This window comes from Hypanus sabinus, chromosome 16 (genome assembly GCF_030144855.1).
Source record: "Hypanus sabinus isolate sHypSab1 chromosome 16, sHypSab1.hap1, whole genome shotgun sequence".
NCBI classification, from domain to species: Eukaryota; Metazoa; Chordata; class Chondrichthyes; order Myliobatiformes; family Dasyatidae; genus Hypanus; species Hypanus sabinus.
This window is the reverse complement of record NC_082721.1, coordinates 5,160,928-5,181,677: the sequence shown is the minus strand read 5'-3', so window position 1 is coordinate 5,181,677 and position 20,750 is coordinate 5,160,928. Positions and strand designations below refer to the sequence as shown.

At 43.0% G+C, this 20,750-nt stretch overlaps 1 protein-coding gene across 10 annotated transcripts in view; it reads right to left on the bottom strand.

The window, feature by feature from the left end:
• LOC132405962 (nuclear factor 1 C-type-like) overlaps positions 1-20,750 on the bottom strand; it is a 474,435-nt gene that overhangs the window by 376,228 nt on the left and 77,457 nt on the right. The window contains exon 4 of one of the 10 annotated variants that reach the window (XM_059991017.1): positions 4,869-4,909. The exons of 8 other annotated variants lie outside the window; for them this stretch is intronic. In XM_059991017.1, coding sequence (XP_059847000.1) covers positions 4,884-4,909 — 26 coding nt within the window. In that variant the 3' untranslated portion in view covers positions 4,869-4,883. Of the gene's footprint in view, positions 1-4,868; positions 4,910-6,388; positions 6,582-20,750 lie in introns of those variants that run through there. One more of the 10 variants, XM_059991016.1, reaches the window with a different exon arrangement.

Below are 20,750 nucleotides of genomic sequence, written 5' to 3'. Positions count from 1 at the left end.
CTGTACATAAGGTGACTTTGATTGGTGGTTGGAAATGTGGAGGGGTGGGTTAATGTGTAGAGGTATTGATCAACCTGACTGCTTAGGGAAAGTAAATGCTTTTGAGTCTGGTGGTCCTGGAGTGGATACTACGTAGCCTCCTCGCTGATGGGATTGGGACAAACAGACCATGAGCAGGCTGGGAGGGATCCTTCATGGTGTTCCTGTCCCTTTCCCAGCACCATTCTGTAGGTACAGTATGTCCTTGAAGGAGGGAAGGGTGGTGTTGATGATGCATTTTGAAAGGCAATGTAAAATCCCATCGATGTCATATGGAAACCAGAATCTGCCACAAGGGAACTTATTACACAACAGGGAGCACAGCGTCACTGAGGATTTCAGGACACTAAATCAGGGAAGGGTTAGCAACCCCAGAATATAGTTACAGAGATACTTTATGCACTTGAAGGTGGGTGAAATGTCCTTATATATCAGCTATTAAAATCGATCAGAACATTCATGCGTAGTAGCTGAACATGCTAAAACAAACTTTTATTCCCCACACTGGCCTCCTATCTCTTCTCTTCACCTCACCTGCCGATCACCTCCCTCTGCAACACACACACGATGCTGGAAGAACACAACAGGTCAGGCAGCATCTGTGGAAAAGAGTAAACTGTCGACATTTCGGGCCGAGACCCTTCATCAGGACTGTTTACTTTGCACTTCATCCTCTCTCCCTTCCCCCAACCACTTGGCTTCACCTATCACCTTCTAGTTCATCCTGCTTTTGCCCCCCACTTTTTTATTTGCACATCCTTTCTAGTCCTGATGAAGGGCCTCAGCCCAAAGCATTCAAAGTTCAAAGAAAAGTTTATTATCAGAGTACATACATGGCACCACATACAATCCTGAGATTCGTTTTCCTGTGGGCAAACTCAGCAAATCTACAGAACAGTAAACATAAACAGGATCAATGAAGAACTAACTGTGCAAGTGCAAATATGAATAAATAGCAATAAATAACGAGAACATAAAATAACAAGATAAAGAGTCCCTGAAGTGAGATCATCGGTTATACCTCTGATCCTCTGATGATTACCATGGACCTCTGGTTTCCCTCTCCTGAAGACTGCAATCAGTTCCTTGATCTTATTGACATTGAGTGAGAGGCTGTTGTTATGACACCACTCAGCCAAATTTTCAATCTCCCTCCTGTATACTGATTCAACACCACCTTTGATACGGCCCACAACAGTTGTGTTGTCAGCAAACTTGAATATAGTGTTGGAGCTGTGCGTAGCCTCACAGTCATAGGTGTAAAGTGAGTACAGCGGGGACTAAGCATAACATCCCTGTAGTGCACCTGTGCTGATGGAGATTATGGAGGAGATGTTTTTGCCAATCTGAACTGCTTGGGGTTTGCTAGTGAGTAAATCCGGGAACCAACTGCACAAGAGAATACTGAGACCCAGATCTTGGAGTTTACTGAGTAGTTCTGAGGGGATTATCAATAAAGCTGTAATCAATAAAGAGCAACCTGATATATGCATCTTTGCTGTTTATTAATTTCCATGGACGCTGCCTGACCTGTTGAGTTCCTCCAGCATTTTGTGTGTGTTGATTTAGGACAGGGACACCATGGATCTTTGAATTTTGAACTGACTGTGGACTTTAGGAAGAGGAAGTCGAGAGAACACAGACCATCCCTTATTGAGGGATCAACAGAGGAAAGGGTGAGCAGTTCCAAGTTCCTGGGTGTCAATATCTCCAAAGATCTATCCTGGGCCTAACATATTGATGCAATTACAAAGAAGGCATGACACCAGCTCACAGACCTCCGTTGATACCCCTGCCCCCCCCCCCCATACCCCATCCCTATCTATAATTTTAGTCTGGTTCTCTTTCTCTCTCTTTTTCCCCACTCACTATAATCTCCCCCCCCCCCCCCACCAGCCCTATCTCTTTCTCTCTTATTTGCCATAATTCTCCACCTTCCCCCAGCCCATTTCCCAGTTCTTTACTTCATCCCTCCCCCACTTCATATCCCCCCTCGACCACCCCATGTTACTTCACTCCTGATGAAGGGTTTCGGCCCGAAACGTCGTCACTACCTCCTCCCATAGACGCTGGCTGGCCTGCTGAGTTCTGCCAGCATTTTGTGTTTTTATTTATTTCCAGCATCTGCAGATTCACTCATGACACCAGCTATATTTCATTAGGAGTCTGAGGAGACTTGGTTTATAACAAAAGAGTCTTGCAAATTTCTAATGCTCTCCTGTACCTAACTGGTTGCATTATTGTCTGGTACGGAAGGAAAAACTCAACCAGTTCCATCATGGACACTAATTAACCCAGCAGCAAGAACACCTTCAAAAGGCTAAGCCTCAGGAAGGTGCTATCCATCATTAAGGACCCTCACCATTCAGCAGATGGCTGCTTCTCATTATCATCATTAAGGAGGAGAGACAGAAGCCGAAGACACATACTCAACTTTTTAGGAACAGTTTCTGCCCCTCTGCCATAAGAACGGTCCATGAACCCACAGACACTACTACACTCTTTTCCTCTCTTTACTCACTTCTTTTAAAAATATTTCTAACTGTAACTCATAGTATATTTTATGTATTGTACTCTACAGCTGTCTCTGTGATGAACTACATATACCTGGCTGGACACGCCCCTGCTGACTGCTCCTGTGGCCCCTCCCACTGACCTCGGTATAAAGGCGATTGGGGCCTGAGCCTGGCCCTCAGTCTTCAGGATGTAGTATGGTGGTCACTCACTGCTTGTTCTTTCTTCCAGTCAATAAAAGCCGATATCTTGCCTTCACGTCTCAGAGAGAGTTATTGATGGTGCATCAGTCTCAAAAGAATTCACGTTATTCTGTATGTCAGCGATAATAAACCTGGTTCTGATTCAGGTTCCCTTCTGTAAACACATGAGTTTCTGCAGACACTGGAAATCCCAAGCAACACACACAAAATGGTGGAGGAAGTCCACAGGTCAGGCAGCACCTATGGAGAGGACTAAATGGTTAACCTTTCAGGCTGAAACTCATCATCTTGTGTTGCTCCCAGCATGTCCTAAATTGAACTAGGGCTGATCTCCTGGACTGACAGGGTTGTTAGACTGAGTGCCGTGCTGGGCCAGGAGGCTACAGATTGTGCTTGTAAACAGATCTGACGCTGCTGCTGGTAGCCTTCCCACCATCGAGGACATGCTCAACGGGCAATGTCTAAAAAGGCAGTATCCATCATTGAGGACCCCCACCACCCAGGACACGTTGTCTTCTCAGTGTTTGTCAGATTGAGGTACAGGAGCCATCAAAATTTTGCAAAGTGGCAACCAAAACATGAAACACATGTTGCTCACTCCACGTGCATGTTTTATAAGGCCATAATAAGACCATAAGACATAGGAGCAGAATTAGGCCATTTGGCCCATCAATGGGTGATTGGTAGTCAAAGGGACTGTTTCTGTGCTATATCTCTCAGTGACTCTTGACACTTCACAGTAGATGGATTGGTGCAGAAAATAACTGCCCGGGGTTTGTGAGGGTTTGTTTAATCCACCTTTCACAGGTTTCACAGGAAAGCTGAAATGCTGATTGAAGTCACTTAGAGAATCTGTCCTGGGTTGGCACGTTAGTACCATTACAAAGAAAGCACAGAAGTGCTTCTACGTTCTTAGAAGCTTGTTAAGATTTGGCACGTCATATAAAACTTCGACAAACTCCTATAGATGAGCAATGCAGGGTATATGAACTGGCTGTGTAAAGCCTACTACCTTGAACAGAAAGGCCTACAAAATAAAAGTGGCATGGCCCGGCCAATTACGGTTAAAGGCCTTTCCACCATTGAGCACATCTATAAATAGTGCTGCCACAAGAAAGCAGCATCCGTTATCAAGAACGCCCACCACCTCAGCCATGCTGTCTTCTTGCTGCTGCCATCAGAAAGAAGACACAGGAGCCTCAAGACTCGCACCATCAGGTTCAGGAACAGTTATTACCCCTCAACCATCAGGCTTTGGAACAAAAGGGGATAACGACACTCACTTGCCCATCCATAGAGATGTTCCCATAACCAATTAACTTTATCTCATTAGCTCATGTTCTCATTATTCATTGTTATTTATTTATATTTGCACATTGTTGTCTACTACTAGTTGATCTTTCATTGATCCTGTTATAGTTACTGTTCTATAGATGTATTGAATATGTCTGTAGAAAAATGAATCTCAGAGTTGTATATATTAATATATACAATGTTCATTGATAATAAATTTACTTTGAACTTTGAGTCAGAGTTTTGCAGTGCAAAAACAGGACCTTCAGCCCATCTCGTCCATTCTGACAAAGACACCCATCTAAGCTAGACTTATTTGCCTGCATTTGGCCCATAACTTCCTAAACCTTTACAATCCACGAGCCTTGTGATGGTTCATTGTGTTTCTCATCCCTGTGGTCTTTTAATGCCAACTCAATCGTTTGAGCACTGTTGTGACGGATCCGCTCCTAGTCATCGCTGTGTTTCTACATCTGAATATGCATATGCAGACTTCAGAAATTCTAAACTAGCAATGTTCAGTTCTGGTCTCAGCATTCTCATTTACAGAAAATCCAGGCCCTTGGTCATTTAAAATGTGTTACTTTTCATTTTGCCTCATTGGAGGTTAGAATGACTGCAATATGATGCACTTTGATTGATGCTAAGCTGACTCAGGGCCTGATGCTTTTCAGACTCAATGGGCCAATTGGCTTAACTCTGCTCTTACGTCTCATGGTCTGATGGTTTTATTTCATAGTTACTTTCCATAGAGGCAGAGAAAGCCAAAAAAAATACTGCTTAAGAATTTTTGTCATTTTGTATGTATTCATTTTTACCTGCAATCCCTTGAGTTCAATTTTCCAAATAATTAACAAATCCTGTGAACATAAAATATAACGACAGTTTCAAAGTGCTGGAACAGGCTTTGTGAATTCAGTGTACAGTACATTTTTTTCCTGCCTATTTCACATGCAAGTCTCTTCTTCAGTAAATGGAAGGTTATTTCCACCCTTTGGTATGTTAGCTGCAGTTTAAATGAAATGATTGGATAGTCCTGCCAGTCAGATTTAAAGCCTGTTAGTCCAAAGTAATGTTCTTCCCCAAGAATCTGCAGTTAGTATCTCTCTTTTCTGCCTTGCCGGTCACAGCAAACCAATTCAGAAGATTGATTACCTTAATTCTGCTGTGGCTTTGACTTTGAACTATGACCTTTCCACATAATCCAAGGTTAGGAGCTACCAACCTTGACAAGCGTGAGAGAGCAGCAATACTCATCAAAAGAACATAATGATCATTAATTAAAACAGGGCCATATTTTTCCACAGGAAGGCCCCTCTTAACTAGGACTCAGGTAGCGTGGAAATGTCAGAGGGACCTTCAGCAGTTTTATAAATTGATTCTTAAGGCCTCCCAGCTTTTAACGTAGTTAGTGTTCTCACTGTTATTGTTCAAAGCAAATTTTTAAAAATCAGAGAGGTCGGCTGGCTGAGCTTTCTCAAAAAGATCTTTTACACTAAGTGGCCACTTTATTAGGTACAGGAGTGGATCTCGGTCTGGCCTTCTGCTGCTGTTGCCCGTCCACTTCAAGGTTCAAAGGATTCAAAGTACATTTATTATCAAATTATATATGTGGTATACAGCTCCGAGATTCATCTTCCCACAGACAACCACGAAACAAAGAAACACCATGGAAACACGAGAAAATCTGCAGATGCTGGAAATTCAAGGAACACACACAAAATGCTGGTGGAACGCAACAGGCCAGGCAGCATCTATAGGGAGAAGCACTGTTGATATTTCAGGCCCCTTTGTCAGGACTAACTGAAATAAAAGATAGTAAGAGATTGAAAGTAGGAGGGGGAGGGGAAACCTGAAATGATGGGAGAAGACAGGAGGGGGTGGGGTGAAGCTAAGAGCTGGAAAGGTGATTGGCAAAAGGGATTCAGAGCTGGAGAAGGGAAAGGATCATGGGACGGGAGGCCTAGGGAGAAAGGGGGAGGGGAGCACCAGAGGGAGATGGAGAACAGGCAAAGAGTGATGGGCAGAGAGAGAAAAAAAGATGGGGGGAATAAATAAGAAGGGGAGGAGGGGCATTAACAGAAGTTAGAGACGTCGATGTTCATGCCATTAGGTTGGAGGCTACCCAAACGGTATATAAGGTGTTGTAATCCATTCAAAGAACACACCAAACATAAGATTATCAATCCGTAGCCTTCCAAACTCACAGTAGAAGCAGGTGGTTATAATGGGGTTAAAGGAATTGTCAGTGTTTTGGGTCAAAGCCTAACACTTGATGCAGGGTTTTAAATTGAAATTTTCTCTTTTGTTTTCCCTACCACTTCCCCTCTCTCTGTAAATTAAAAGATCTGATGTTCATCTCCAGGCAAGACAACTGGGATTCCCCAGTGGCTATCAATTTTGGTTTTTATTCCCCATTCATAGATTGACAGTCAGTGATTCAAAGTACATTTATTATCAAGGTGTGCATGCAGTATACAGCCCTGAGATTCCTCTCCCCATGAACAGCCACGAAACGGAGAACCATGGAACCTGGTCAAAGACAAAAAATCATCAATCCCCCTCCCCCACGCACAAAAACAAACAAATTGCGTAAATGGCAAGATTAAAGATGAGCAAAAACACAGAATAAATCAAAAGGCATAACCCAGTTCAGCTCAGTGCTCAGGCTGCTTCAATTCAAAATCACCCAAACTAACAATCAGAAAAACTAGACACACATCAGATGTGAACTGGAGTCCACAATCCACAAACTGTCAATTAAACCTTGCTCTGGCATCATTGGAGGGTCTGGGGGAGAGTGAGAGAGAGCGGGGGTGGTGGGAGGGAGGGAGGGAGGGAGAGAGAGAGAGAGAGAGAGGATGTGTTGTACATTTAGAGATGCTCTTCTGCAGACTGCAGTTGTAACACCTGGTTATTATGTTGTCCTCTTGTCAGCTTGAACCAGTCTGACCATTCTCCTCTGATCTCTCTCACTGACAAAGTATTTTCACCCACATAACTGCCACTCACTGAATATTTCTATTTTGTTTTTTGCACTTCTCCATATAAACTCTGGAGACTGTTGTGTATGAAAATCCCAGGAGATCAGCAGTTCCTGAGATACTCAAACCACCCTGACTGGCACCAACAATCATTCCACAGTCAAATCACTTAGGTCGCATTTCGTCCTCATTTTGATGTTTGCTCTGAATAATAACTGAACCTCTTGACCACGTCTGCATGCTTTTATACATTGAGTTGCTGCCACATGATTGGCTGATTAGATACTTACATTAAAGAACAGGTGTAGAGGTCCGCCTAATAGAGTGGCCGTTGAGTGTATTATAAGCACAGAGACACCTTTCTCTTTCATACTGTAGACCCACCCCATTGCCTGAAACTGTGAGTTCATGTGGAATGCAACTTTACCCCTTGGCTGACCTAAACTGTTCAGCAGAGAGACATAGTCCTAAACCTCTACTCCATACACCAAAAGCAGAATTACCTGGCAGCCAACTATTTTAATTCCTATCTCTATCCCATTTCAACTTGTCAGTCTATGGCCTTCTCTTCCGCCATGAGGCTGCACTCATCATGGAAGAGAACTCCTCGCATTCTGTCTGGGTAGCCTCCAACCTGATGGTATGACCACTGATTTCTCTTTCCCTCTTCCCTCTTCTTCTATTCCCCACGCTGGCCTCTTACATCTTCTCACTTGCCTATCTCCTCCCCATGGTGCCCTTCCTCCCTCCCTTTCCTCATGTTCCACTCCTATCAGATTCCTTCCTCTCCAGTCCTTTACCTTTCCCACCCATCTGGCTTCACCTTCTAAGTTATCCTCCTTCCCCCCCTCCCCACCTTTTCATTCTGGCACCTTCCCCCTTCCTTTCCAGTCCTGATGAAGGGTCTCAGCCTGAAATGTCGACTTTTATTCATTTCCACTGATGCTGCCTGACCTGCTGACTTCCTCCTGCATTTTGTGTGTGTTGCTCTGGATTTCCAGCAACTGTGTTTACGTTTTGTGTTTACCTGTATGTACGTGTCCCACAACACAACAGCACTCTGCATGCAAGCTATTTATATCCTACACCATCTGCAAAAGTCATTCTGTAAAGACAGAAGGGATGGGCACCACAGTAGCTTTAGCAACTCGGAGAGTCAAGAGTTCTGTGTTCAATTCTGACATCACCTGTAAGGATGTACCAGTTGGTAAGTTGGTCATTGTAAACTGTCCCATGATTAGGCGAGGGTTAAATTGGGAGTTACTGCGCTGAGTGACTCGAAGGGCCAGAAGGGCCTGTTCCTCTCTGTATATCTAAATAAATTAAAATGGTTCTGCACGGACTAGATGGGCTGAAGGGCTTATTTCTGTGCTGTACTTTTCCATGACTCTATATGACATTCGGCAAGTGTATCTTCAGACATTGAGATAATTTAAAACATTGAAAAAAACATATAACCTCTTGTCAAGGAAATCAATGTTCTAGCAAACTATTATCAGCTCTGACAATTGCTACCAGCCATAAGACCATAAGACATGGGAGCAGAATTAGGCCATTTGGCCCATCGAGTCTGTTCCACCATTCTGTCATGGCTGATTTATTATCTTTCTCAATCCCATTCTCCTGCCTTCTCCCCAAAAGCTTTGACGCCCCAACTAATCAAGAACCTATCAACCTTACGGAGTTTGTACGTTCTCCTCATGACCACTTGGGTTTCCTCCCACAGTCTCCAAAAACATACCAGTTGGTAGTTTAACTGGTCATTGTATATTGTCCTGTGATTAGGCTGGGGTTAAATTGGGGGTTGCTGGGCTTGTGTGCTCAAAGGGCTAGAAGGGCTTATTCTGAGCTGTATGTCTAAAAAAATATCCTGAATGATTTGTCCTCCGTAGCTGTTCCTGGCAATTTATTACACAGATTCACTACCCTCTGGCTAAAGAATTTCTTTCACATATTTGTTCTAAATGGATGTCCCTCTCTCCTGAGGCTGTGCCCTCTGCTCCTAGACTCCCCGCTATTGGAAACATCCTCTCCAAATCCACTCTATTTAGGCCTTTAAATATTCGATAGGTTTCAATAAGTTTGTCCCTCATTCTTCTAAACTCCAGTGAGTACAGGCCCAGAGCCATCAAGTGGTCCTTATACATTAATTCTTTCATTCCCAGAATCATTCTCATGAACTACTAATGGACCCTCCCTAATGACTGCAGATCTTTTCTTAGATTAGGGGTCCAAAACTGCTTGCAATACTCCAAGTACAGTCTAACCAAAGCCTTATAAAACCTCAGCATTACATCCTTGCTCTTTCATTCTAGTCCTCTCGAAATGAATGCTAACATTGCATTTGTCTTCCTTTACCACCAACTCAATCTGCAAGTCAACCTTTAGGGAATCCTGCAGAAGGACTCCCAAGTCCCTTTGCACCTATGATTTTTAAAATTTTCTCCCCATTTAGAAAATAGTCTACATCTTTATTTCTTCTATAAAGTACATGATTACACACTTCCCTACACTATATTCTATCTGCCACTTCTTTGCCTATTCCCACGACCTGTCTAAATCCTTTTGAAGTCTCTCTGCTTCCTCAACACTACCTGCCCCTCCGCCTATCTTCATATCGTCTGTGAAATTGGCTATAAAACCATCAATTCCATCATCCAAATCATTGACATATAAAGTAAAAAGAAGCAGTCTCAACAAATGTATATGGAAACATACAGTAGTGTGCAAAAGTCTTGGGCACCCTAGCTATATATAGATGCCTTTTGCACAGTACTGTACAGAGAAATGCATCATTTGCGTCGATGACTGATATTATCACAGGATTGTGCTGGAGCAGCCTACAATTATTACCGTACTTCCCGCGCCAACACAACAAGCCCAGAACTCACTAACCCATATACGTTTGGAATGTGGGAGTGATGCACCATCAATAACTCACACTGAGACGTAGGCGAGGTATCGGCTACGTCTCAGTGTGAGTTATTGATGGTGCATCAATTTTATTGACTGGAAGAAGGAACCAGGAGTGAGTGTCTATCATACAAGGTCCTGGAGACTGAGGCCGATCTTCAGGCCGCAGGTCTCCTTTATACAGGGGCCTGTGGGAGGAGTCACAGGAGCAGTCAGCAGGGGCGTGTCCCGACAGGCACATAGTTCACCACAGGGAGCAAACTGCAGCACCCAGAGAAAAGCCACACAGTGACAGGGAGAAGGTACAAACTCCTTGTACAGTCCAGAGGGAATGACTGTCAGTGACAATTCAGGGCTGGATTTAAGATGCTTGCTTACATGAGCACAGCTCTACATCAAGATGATGAAAATGCATTTTAAATGTTTTACATTAATACACTTATGGCAATGGACTCATAACCATTTGTAGTCTAGTATTCATTCCAGTGAAACAAAACCAGGACCTTCTCCCTGAACTGTTCCAGATTTTCAGATTTAATCACCTGTGAAATGCATCATTTGCGTTAACAACCAATGTATACTGGGGGGGGGGCAGCCTCTAAGTGTATGGGGGTGTACTAGGGAGCAGCTTGTAAGTGTATGTAGCACACCCTCCATGCTCAGCAATGAGCAACAACACAACACCATTCCTCTCGATCACCCACCCACCCTCTCACGCAGTCTTCTAGCTCCAGCACCAGCCACCTTCAGCTTCCAGCAGACTTGTGGATTTGCAGATATTGGACCTTCAACTTCCCCCCGTGCTGGGGAATTGAAAGGGGTTTTGTGAAGGGGGAATATGACTTTAAGTTGGAAGATCGATGCCAATCATTACGATTTCAACAAGTGCCTTAACTTTAAGAAGCTGGGGATGTATATCACTCCGCAAGCAGTCACAGGACAGCAGTTGCAGGTGGCATGAATGTCGACCAGCTCTGTCATAAAAATTATTCAAATTCCAAAGGTATTAACCGTCCGCTCAGTTGAGCAAGGCTTTAACAGGGCAAAGCTCTTTGAAAAAATACATAGGAGATACTGTATACTTGAGTGGAGAGATTGGATTGACAACTTAAACTCAAATCGTGCTATGGTATGCAAAGTCCACACAGTAGCTGACATGAAAGACTAAGGGGAGAATTGCAGCAGGCTTAAATATCATTAGAAATAATTGTAAAAAGACACTTGAAGTGGCAGATATATAAAAACACAAGGAGTATTAGAAACAAAATGTGTGAATGGGAGGCATTGCGGGGAATAAGAAATAATTAGACATCACTGTGCAGCTAATGGCGAGAAGCTAATAGCAGCTATAGAATTTTAAGGAGTTGGATGTGTGGCTCAGGAAAGACAAGAATAAATTTAGGGTTGTAATTTATGTAGGAAAGAATGCAACACATATTTTGGCAAGGAGAAGTAACTGCCTTTGATGAAAAACATGTTGAAAATGAGATTGAGGTTCATAAAAATCAGAAAAAGAATACAGATGCTAGAAATCTATAATGAAAACAGAAAATTGCAGGAAATACTGAGCAGGTCAGGCAGTGTCTGTGGAGAGAGAGTTTAACATTTCAAGTCGAAAACCCTGGGAAAGAGAGGCAAGAATTCTCAGGAAAGGTTTTAAGTCTGAAACATTAATGAGGTTTCTCTCCCCACAGATACTGCCTGACCTGCTGAATGTTTGCTTTTCTTTCAGTGCTGAAATCTATCTGTAACTGTATGTATTAAATGGGTTGGCTGATATGGATGGTGTATGTAGCCCTTCTATCATAGACAAAGGAATTAATATCAAGATAGGAGTAAGCCAGGATGCTGAATTGCCTAGATTATACTGCAGATGCTGGAAGATGGAGCGAAAAACAGACTGTTGACATAAGACTACAACATAAGGAGCAGAATTAGGCCATTCAGCCCATCGAGTCTGCTCCACCATTCCATCATAGCTGATTTATTATCTCTCTCAACCCTATTCTACTGCCTTCTCCCTGTAACCTTTGACACCCAGACTAATCAAGAGCCTATCAACCTCCACTTCATTTATACCCAATGATTTGGCCTCCCCAACAAACTGTGGTAATTAATTCCACAGATTCACTATGCTCTAACTAAAGAAACTTCTTATCTCTGCTCTAAATGGACATCCTCTTATTCACAGGATGTTCCCTTTGCTCATATACTCTCACACTACTGGAAGCATACTTTCTACTTGCATCTGATCTGGATCTTTCAATATACAATACGCTTGAATGAGATTCTCCCCACACCCCCTGCCATTTTTCTAAACTCTGGAGAGATGGAGTGGGAGGAGCTAAAGTTGATGTTTTTGCTGCTGTTTGGGAATGGGAGGGCGGGCTTTGGGGTTCCAAAGTTTTTCTGTCATTCATTCTTTGGGGTATTTCTTCTGATTTGTGAATGTCTGTGAAGAGTAAGAATTTCAGGTTGTATACTGTAACCATACTCTGATATTAAATTGAACTGTTGAACCATTGGCCAAAGAGTACAAACACAGACCCATTCGACAGTCCTCATATATTAACACTTTCATTTCCAGGATGATTCTTGCAAACATCCAATGCCAGCACATCCTTCCTTAGATATGCCCATAATGCAGGCTGAGCACTGCCTTATATATCCTCAGCATTATGTCTGTGCTTTTACATTCTAGTGCTCTCAAAATGAATGCTAACATTGCATTTGCTTTCCTTACTGCTGATTCATCCTTCAAATTAACCTTTAGGGAATCCTGCACAGTTGGAAGAATTCTTGAGTGACACATATACAAACTGCTGGAGGAACTCAGCTAGTCAGGCAGAATCCATGGCAGCTCTCCAGTGACTTGGCCTCCACACCCGCCTGTGGCAATGAATTCCATATTCACCACCCTCTGGCTAAAGAGATTCATCCTCATCTGTATCCAAAATGGACGTCTCTCTATTCTGAGTCTGTGCCCTTGTTGGCCAGAGTTCTTGCCTCTAACCATAGTAATGTTTCCTGGAAAGAACCGGGCTTACATGCACATGTGCCTGAATGTATTTATGTACATCTACACAAGCGCCAGAGTACTTCTGCATGTGTGCGTGTGCGGGCCTGTACCTGCGCATGCAGCCAAGTAAGTGGTTTCAGATTGGATGTTCTCAGCACTGATTGGCACACCAGTACAAAAAGATTAATGACAAGGCCTCAGCAACGAAGAGCAGACAGGCAACATCTTCTGAGCTATTACCACATCACGTATCATTGCATCCTGGTGAAGTGATTGGTCAGATCAATAGTGAGCAGTTTCAGATCGTTCCAATGAGATAATGCCACCCGACAGCTCAAAAAGAAAGCTATCATCACATGGTTAGTAAAATTCTTATACAAGTTGCAAAGTATCATCATACTATATCTTCAGTGACAGAGAAAAGTCGAGAATTTTTAAAATCTGGTCTAAAGTTTCAACTCTGGAAACTCATAGAGTATATTGTACCTTTTCCACTATCACCTCCCAGTTTCTTGCTTCGTCTCCCCTCCCCCACCCACCAGGCTTCACCCATTACGTCCTAGCTTGTCCTCTTTCCCCTCCCTCCATATTCTTATTCTGAAATTTTCCCCAGTCCTTTCCAATCCTGAGGACAGTCTAGGCCCAGAACACTGACTGTTTATTTCTCTCCACGGACGCTGCCCGACCTGTTGATTTCCTCCAGTATTTTGTTTGTGTGTAGTTCTGGATTTCCAGCATCTGCAGAATCTCTTGTGTTTATATTGTATTTTGTCTTCAATTAACCGTTAATAAAGCTTTAGAAAGAACGGCTGAAGGGTTGAATGGATGGTGAGTTTATTGCCATCTGCACAGGACCCCGCATGCACAAGTAAATGGAAATATTACTGGCCGCAGCATCACAGGCACAGAGCTGCAGAGAACCAGCATTCATGTGAAAAGCAGAAATTAATCAGAATCTGAACCACCGGCATATGTCGTGAAATTTGTTCTTTTGCAGCAGCAGTACATTGCATCACATAATAAAATAAAATATATAACATCAGGAAGAAAGAATATGAGAAGCTGGAGAAATATCAGGGCTTGAAAGAGCAGACAGAAAGGATGTGGAAGGTTAAAGCCAGAGTAATCCCGGTGCTGATGGGGGCACTTGGAGCTGTGACACCTGGACTGGGAGAGTGGCTGCAACAAATCCCAGGAACAACATCTGAGATCTCGGACCAGAAGAGTGTATTACTAGGAACAGCAAGGGTATTGCGCTGAGCTCTCCGGTTGATGACCCAAGATTGAGAGGAAAATACACATATACACCACCTATATATATAATGAAAAAGTGTTAGGCACCCCAGATTCTTTATATGGTTTCAGACGGCATGGCCTCCACGCAGCCCTGACCTCCACATCATCGAGGCTGTCGGGGATTACCTGGAAAGACAGATGCAAGCGAGATAGCCAAAGTCTGCAGAAGCACAAACAGGAGAAAATCTGCAGATGCTGGAAATGGAAGTAATACACACGAAATGCTGGAGCAACTCAGCAGGCTAGACAGCATCTATGGAAAAGAGTAAACAGTCGATGTTTCGGACTGAGACCCTTCATCAGGACTGGAAAGGAAGGGGAGAAGTCAGAGCAGGAAGGAGGGGGAAGGGGAGGAAGAAGTGCAATGTGGAGGCAATGGGTGAAACTGGGAGGAGGGGAGGGGTGAAGTAAAGAGTTAAGAAGTCAACTGGTCTAAGAGATAAAGGGATGGAGAAGGGGAATCTGATAGGTGACAGGTGTAACAGTCAGCACAATGACTACAGTGCCGGCAGTCACTGACGGGGGTTCAATTCTTGCTGCTGTCTGTAAGGAGCTTGCACGTTCTCTCACGCTGGTTTCCTTCCCTCCAGTTTCTTCCTTCATTCCAAAGGAGTACAATTAGGGTTAGTGAGTTATGGGCATGCTATGTGGGGTGCCATGGCAGTGTAACGGTTTGTGCAACACTATTTCTACTCAGGACTGTCCCAGGGTTTGGAGTTCGATTCTGGTACTCTCTGTAAGTTTTTATGTCCTCGCCATGGAATGCCTGGATTTCCTCCCACAGTGCAAAGGTGGCCTGGTTAGTACATTAATTGATCATGGTAAATTGTGCCATGATTAGGCTAGGTTTAAATTGTAGGGTTGCTAGCAATGTAGCTCAAAGGGCTGGATAGGCCTATTCTGCTAATACTGTATCTCTATATCAATAAAAACAATACTAAAACATTAAATGCTTGCAAGGCTGAATCAAGAGCAAACACTAAAGGTGAGGTTTGACCTGGAGCATTGAGATCACAAAGCAGGTGATCCAAGACTGTTTTTTCCTCAACCATGCCACTTACTGGATTAATTGGTGTGGTATCTTACAATTACACATTGTCCTGTGAGTTTGTTTAGTCAGAGCGTTATAAATTTTATTATCTTGTGGCCCAAGGCAAAGGCAGTTTTAGAGACTGTTGAATGATAGGTTAGAATGATTAGTCCTCACAGACAGACAAATTGCAGACTCAAAAATTGATCTTGAAAGGGGAAAGTGGACTAGATGTTGTGCAAGATCTAGTTCAAACATTTTACTGATGACGGGGCTGTGTGCTAAAGTCAAGGCAGAATAGAAAAGAAACACAATGTTTAAAATGCAGTATTATTACTAAAGTAACCAAAAAAGGGCAAAATCAAAGATGGTATTATTTATTAAATCAAGTGTAGACAATTCTCCCAAGCATCACATGATCACTGAAAGAGCCCGTGGTTGTTATGGAAGATTGAAGGGAAGCCTCTGTCTGTGGCTCTGGAGCAGAGGTGGCAGATGTCACTGTATCTAATAAAAAATTAAACCCAATCAGTCATGTGAGGAATGGAAAGCACAGCATAAGCAGAAGAGTTTCTTTAGATGCTATAAATCTAGGCCTGGACAGAGTTGAAGTGGAGTGGATGTTTCCTGTAGTGGGGGAGTCTCGGACCAGAGGCCACAGCCTCAGAATACAAGAATGTCCTTTTAGAACAGAGAGGAGAGGAATTTATTTAGCCAGAAGTTGGTGAATCTGTGGAATTCATTGGCATAGACCATTGAGAATGTGAAGCCAGTTGGTATATTTAGAGCAGAGGTTGATAGATTCTTAATTAGTAAGGGTATCAAAGGTTATGGGGAGAAGGCAGACAAATGGTTTTGAGAGGGATAGTAAAATCAGCCAGGATTGAGTTGCAAAGAAGACTTGATGTGCCAAATGCCCTAATTCTGCTTCTATGTCTTACAGCCTTATAGACTCAGAGTAACACACACTAAATGCTCAAAGAATTCAGCAGGTCAGGTGGCATCTATGGGAAGGTAATAAGCAGTCAACATTTTAGGCTGAGACCCTTCATCAGGACTCATAGAAAGCATTTTATTAGAACACCGAATGAAAAATCATGTCACCTTGAACCACGGACATCAAATCCAGGGAAGATAAAGCAAGAAAAAAGTGTAGGGGTGGGAGGATTACAGCAAGCTTAGAAGTCTGAGATTTTCCTTTTAGGTTTAGCTATTCAAAAATACATTAAATAGCGCTATTCTGAGGCTGTGCCCTTTGCTCCTAGACTCCCCCCATTATAGGAAACATCCTCTCCACATCCATTCTATCTAGGCCTTTCAATACTCAACAGGTTTCAATGAGATCACCTCTAAACTCCAACAAGCTACAAGCACAGCGCCATCAAACTTTATATGTTAACCCTTTAATTCCCAAAATCATTCTCGTGAAGCTCCTCTGGATGCTCTCCAATGCCAGCACATCTTTTCTTAGACAAGGGGCCCAAAACTGCTCAGAATACTCCAAGAATGATCTGACCAATGTGTTGTAATACCTCAGCATTATCTCCTTGCTTGTATGTTCTAGTACTCTCAAAATCAATGCTAACATTACAAACAAGCAATGCATTTCACTGTATGTTTTGATGTACATGTGACAAATAAAGGTTATGTTTTATAATCTTTAAAACTACAAAAAAATCTGGATGAGCACTTGAATCATCAAGGCATTGAAGGTCATGGACAAAGGGCTGGTGATGAGGATTGGAGGGGATTGCCTGGAACAAGGAATCTGTTTCTGTGAGATTTATTTATTGGGATAAAGTGTGGAATAGGCCCTTCCAGCCCTTAGAGCCATTCAACCCAATTTAACCCTAGCCTAATCGCAGGACAATTAACCTACTAACCTGTACGTCTTTGGACTGTGGGAGGAAACTGGAGCATCCAGTTTCTCATGCATCACAGGGAAAACGTACATAGAGGCAGCAGTGGGAAATGAACTCGTGTTGCCTGGACTGTAAACCGTTGTGCTAATCGCTATGCTACCGTGCCACCAATGAGAGAAAGATTTAAGTCCCCAAACGCCCAAGTACAGAAAGCTTGTCTTGTGCTTTGAATGAGTTTGTCTGGACTTACTGCCAAGTAATATTTGGGTGGCCTTTTAACTTTTCTACTTAAGTCAACTCATTAATAAACTAGAGTGACAATAAAAAGGCACCACTTTCCAACCACACCGAACAAGGAACAGTGGCACTCTGACAGTCTGTTGAACTTGGTCAGTTGGGGCCTCAACAGGAAACTGGAAAATAAAACCCATTTGTCTCTGGAGTAATTGGAGGATCACCTCCTCCAGAAGTCAGGCTGAAGTGCCTGAACCCTGCCTTCTGACCTAGACGTCTCAGGTCAAGAACAGGGAACTGGCTTGTGGTTTCACTGAGGCAGCTACATGGGAATTTTTCTCTCCCTCAGCATAGTTTAAACCGTTCAGGTCATCTGTCTGTGAGACAAGGTCTTATTTATACACAGTTAAGCGAACACTGAAATGATCCAATTTACTTTGTTCTGTTGATGACACATACTAACGAAAATGCTTTACTACTTCCCCTTAGTAGGTTGTCTCGTTTGTCTAATGGATTCTTCAAGACCATAAGACACAGGAGCAGAATAAGGCCATTCGACCCATTGAGTCTGCTCTGTTATCCAATCATGGCTGATTTATTATCCCCCTCAACCCTATTCTCCTGCCTTCTCCCCGTAACCTCTGATGCCCTGACTAATCGAGAACCTATCAACATTTGCTTTAAATATACTCAACGACTTGGCCTCAACAGTTGCCTGTGGCAATGAATTTCATAAATTGATCACTGTCTGGCTAAAGAAATTCCTCTTCATCTCTGTTTTAAATGGACATCCTTTTATGAAAAATAAGAGCAACATACTGGAGGAACTCGACAGGTCCACATGAGACCCTTCAGCAGGAGGCCAGGTGTTTGCAGGTCACCAGGCATTTATTTATTTATTTATTTATTTAGCTATTAAGCGATGTGGTGAGGGATAGGTATTTCAAGCCTATATAAGACCATAAGAGATAGGGGCAGAATTAGGCCACTTGGCCCATTGAGTCGGGTGACATATAAATTTACTTTGAACTTTGAAGTTGGCCCAAATAGAGTTCGCTTAAGGATCAATACTTGTTTGCATTTATTCAGACTGATATCTGGGCGAGAGAGTGCAGCAGACCTTTAATGGTTGATCATTGCAACAAGATGAACCTCAAGGTAGTATATATGATGACACATACATACTTTGATAATGAATTCACTTTGACTTTGAGAAAGTTCGACAATAGTCCATGTATTTCATTCAGTCTATCAAATCTTACCAAGATAACTGCAATTAGGACTATCAGTGCATATACACTGGATTCCGGTTAATTGGGATAATTCCAGGCTGGCATATTTTGACCTAATTAAGCAGCTGTCCCAATTAGCTGAAGTTTCATAGAAATATTAAAGAAGATATAAAAATGAGAAATCATCATTTAACTGAGTAACAATTAAAGTATTTAAATGAAATACAGAACAAATTACAGCACTACCAATACTACTGGTGGTTGTCCATTGTGTCCAGCGATGACAGGTAAACCTGTACTGGGGAGTTTTTGTACTGGGGCAGCCCCATTCCTTTGACCTCAGAAATCCGGTCCAACGGTACAAGCAGATACCACAATTGGGGTTTTCCCTGGTTGCAGTGGGTGGCCATGACTTCTGTGCCTTGTTATGTCCTTCACTCTCCATGAAGCATTGCAGAACCGCCTTCCTAGCCACTGGATCTCACTGCAGATCTCATCTGCCCAGTCCACTAAACCTGATTTCACTTGCTAACACGGGACAGTCCCTATCTCATGGGGTATGAGGCCCGCCAACTACCCTCACCCGGTTTAGCCCGCCTGTCAAAGCAGTGTACCGGGGCGTGGCCACTGTCACATGCAAACAGGTGAGAGCTGTGTGTCCGGACCAAAGGTAACATTCAGGATGATTGGTGATACCTACAAATCCTTTGTAGTTGCTAGCTTGTTGAAGTAGTAATTTGCTTAGTTTTCATTCCCGGACTGTTTTGGGCATTTCTAAATGCTTGAAACTGCAGTAAGCAAAATAGTTCTGAATTGTCTTACTGCTTATTTCTCGCCAACTATCAGTGACGAAATTCACTGCTTTTCAAACACAGACACACGCAATGGATGCTATTTAAAAACTGTTCACCCGTTGCATGGTGTAGTGTCTAACGGGTACATGACATGCATGTGACTGACGCTAATTAGAAAATGTTCGGCAATGGTCTCCTGTTCCAATTAAGTGGCATAGTATCCTAAATAAGCAAAGGAAATTCTGGCTAGTTTCTCGATTCGTTTTTGTTCTTCAAGAGTTATTCCAAATAGCTGCAGCTCTGATTAACCAATGGCCCAATTAACCAGAATCCGTTGTACTTCATTTTCTATCAAGATGAACTGCTTTTAAGGCCAAATCAGTTCACATTATCCCATAGCTTAGTGTATCCAGGATCTGAAGTGTTATTTCTGCCCAGACATATTAATGTAGCTATAACAAGACTACTATCTTCTGAATCAGTAACCTGATCTGGTACATTCAGTACCTCATGAAAAGCCTGCAGCTGCCCCTGCCATTTACTGTAGAAAAGCCAAGGAAAGCTGTAGAAAAACTTCTTGTGTTATCTCCTTAACACAAGAGATTCTGCAGATGTTGGAAATCCAGAGCAACAAAAAATACTTGAGGGACTCAGCCAGGTCAAGCAGCATCTATGGAAATGATAAACAGTCCTGCTGTTTGCAGATGGAGCGAAGGTTTTTCACAAAGCAGTACCCCAATCTAGGTCAGGTCTCACCAATACAGAGCAGGCCGCATCGGGAGGACTGGATACAATAGACAACTTCAACAGTTTCATAGGTGAAGTGTTGCCTTACCTGGAAGGACTGGAACCCTGAATGGAGATGAGGGAGGAGGTGAAGGGCAGGTGAAGGGTGTACCTTCTTTTCCATGTGCAGGAATAAGTGCCAGGAGGGACGAACAGACAAGGGATTCACAGAGGGAGCGATCCCTGTGAAAAGCAGAGAGTGGTAGTTGGGGGGGGGGGGGGGGGGGTCACATGAGGTAAAGATGCGGTTGGCGGTAGGGTCCAGTTGAAGATAGCAGAAGTTGTGAAGGATGATGGGATGATAAGTGAGTACAAGAGAAACCAGGAAATTTCAACTTTATTGGCAGAAGGAGTGAAAGACCCTCAACAAATCTGTCCCCAAATCTACGTAAAATTAATTTCCTTTTCAGCAATCTGAATCTCTTGTCAACTTTATAATCCCAGAGTAAACCAAATGAAGATTGGTTTATAATATCAATGATGGGTATGTACAAGAGAATGAGATGAGGTGAAAGAACATGAAAGTATTGATCAGATTGAACCCTGAAAGA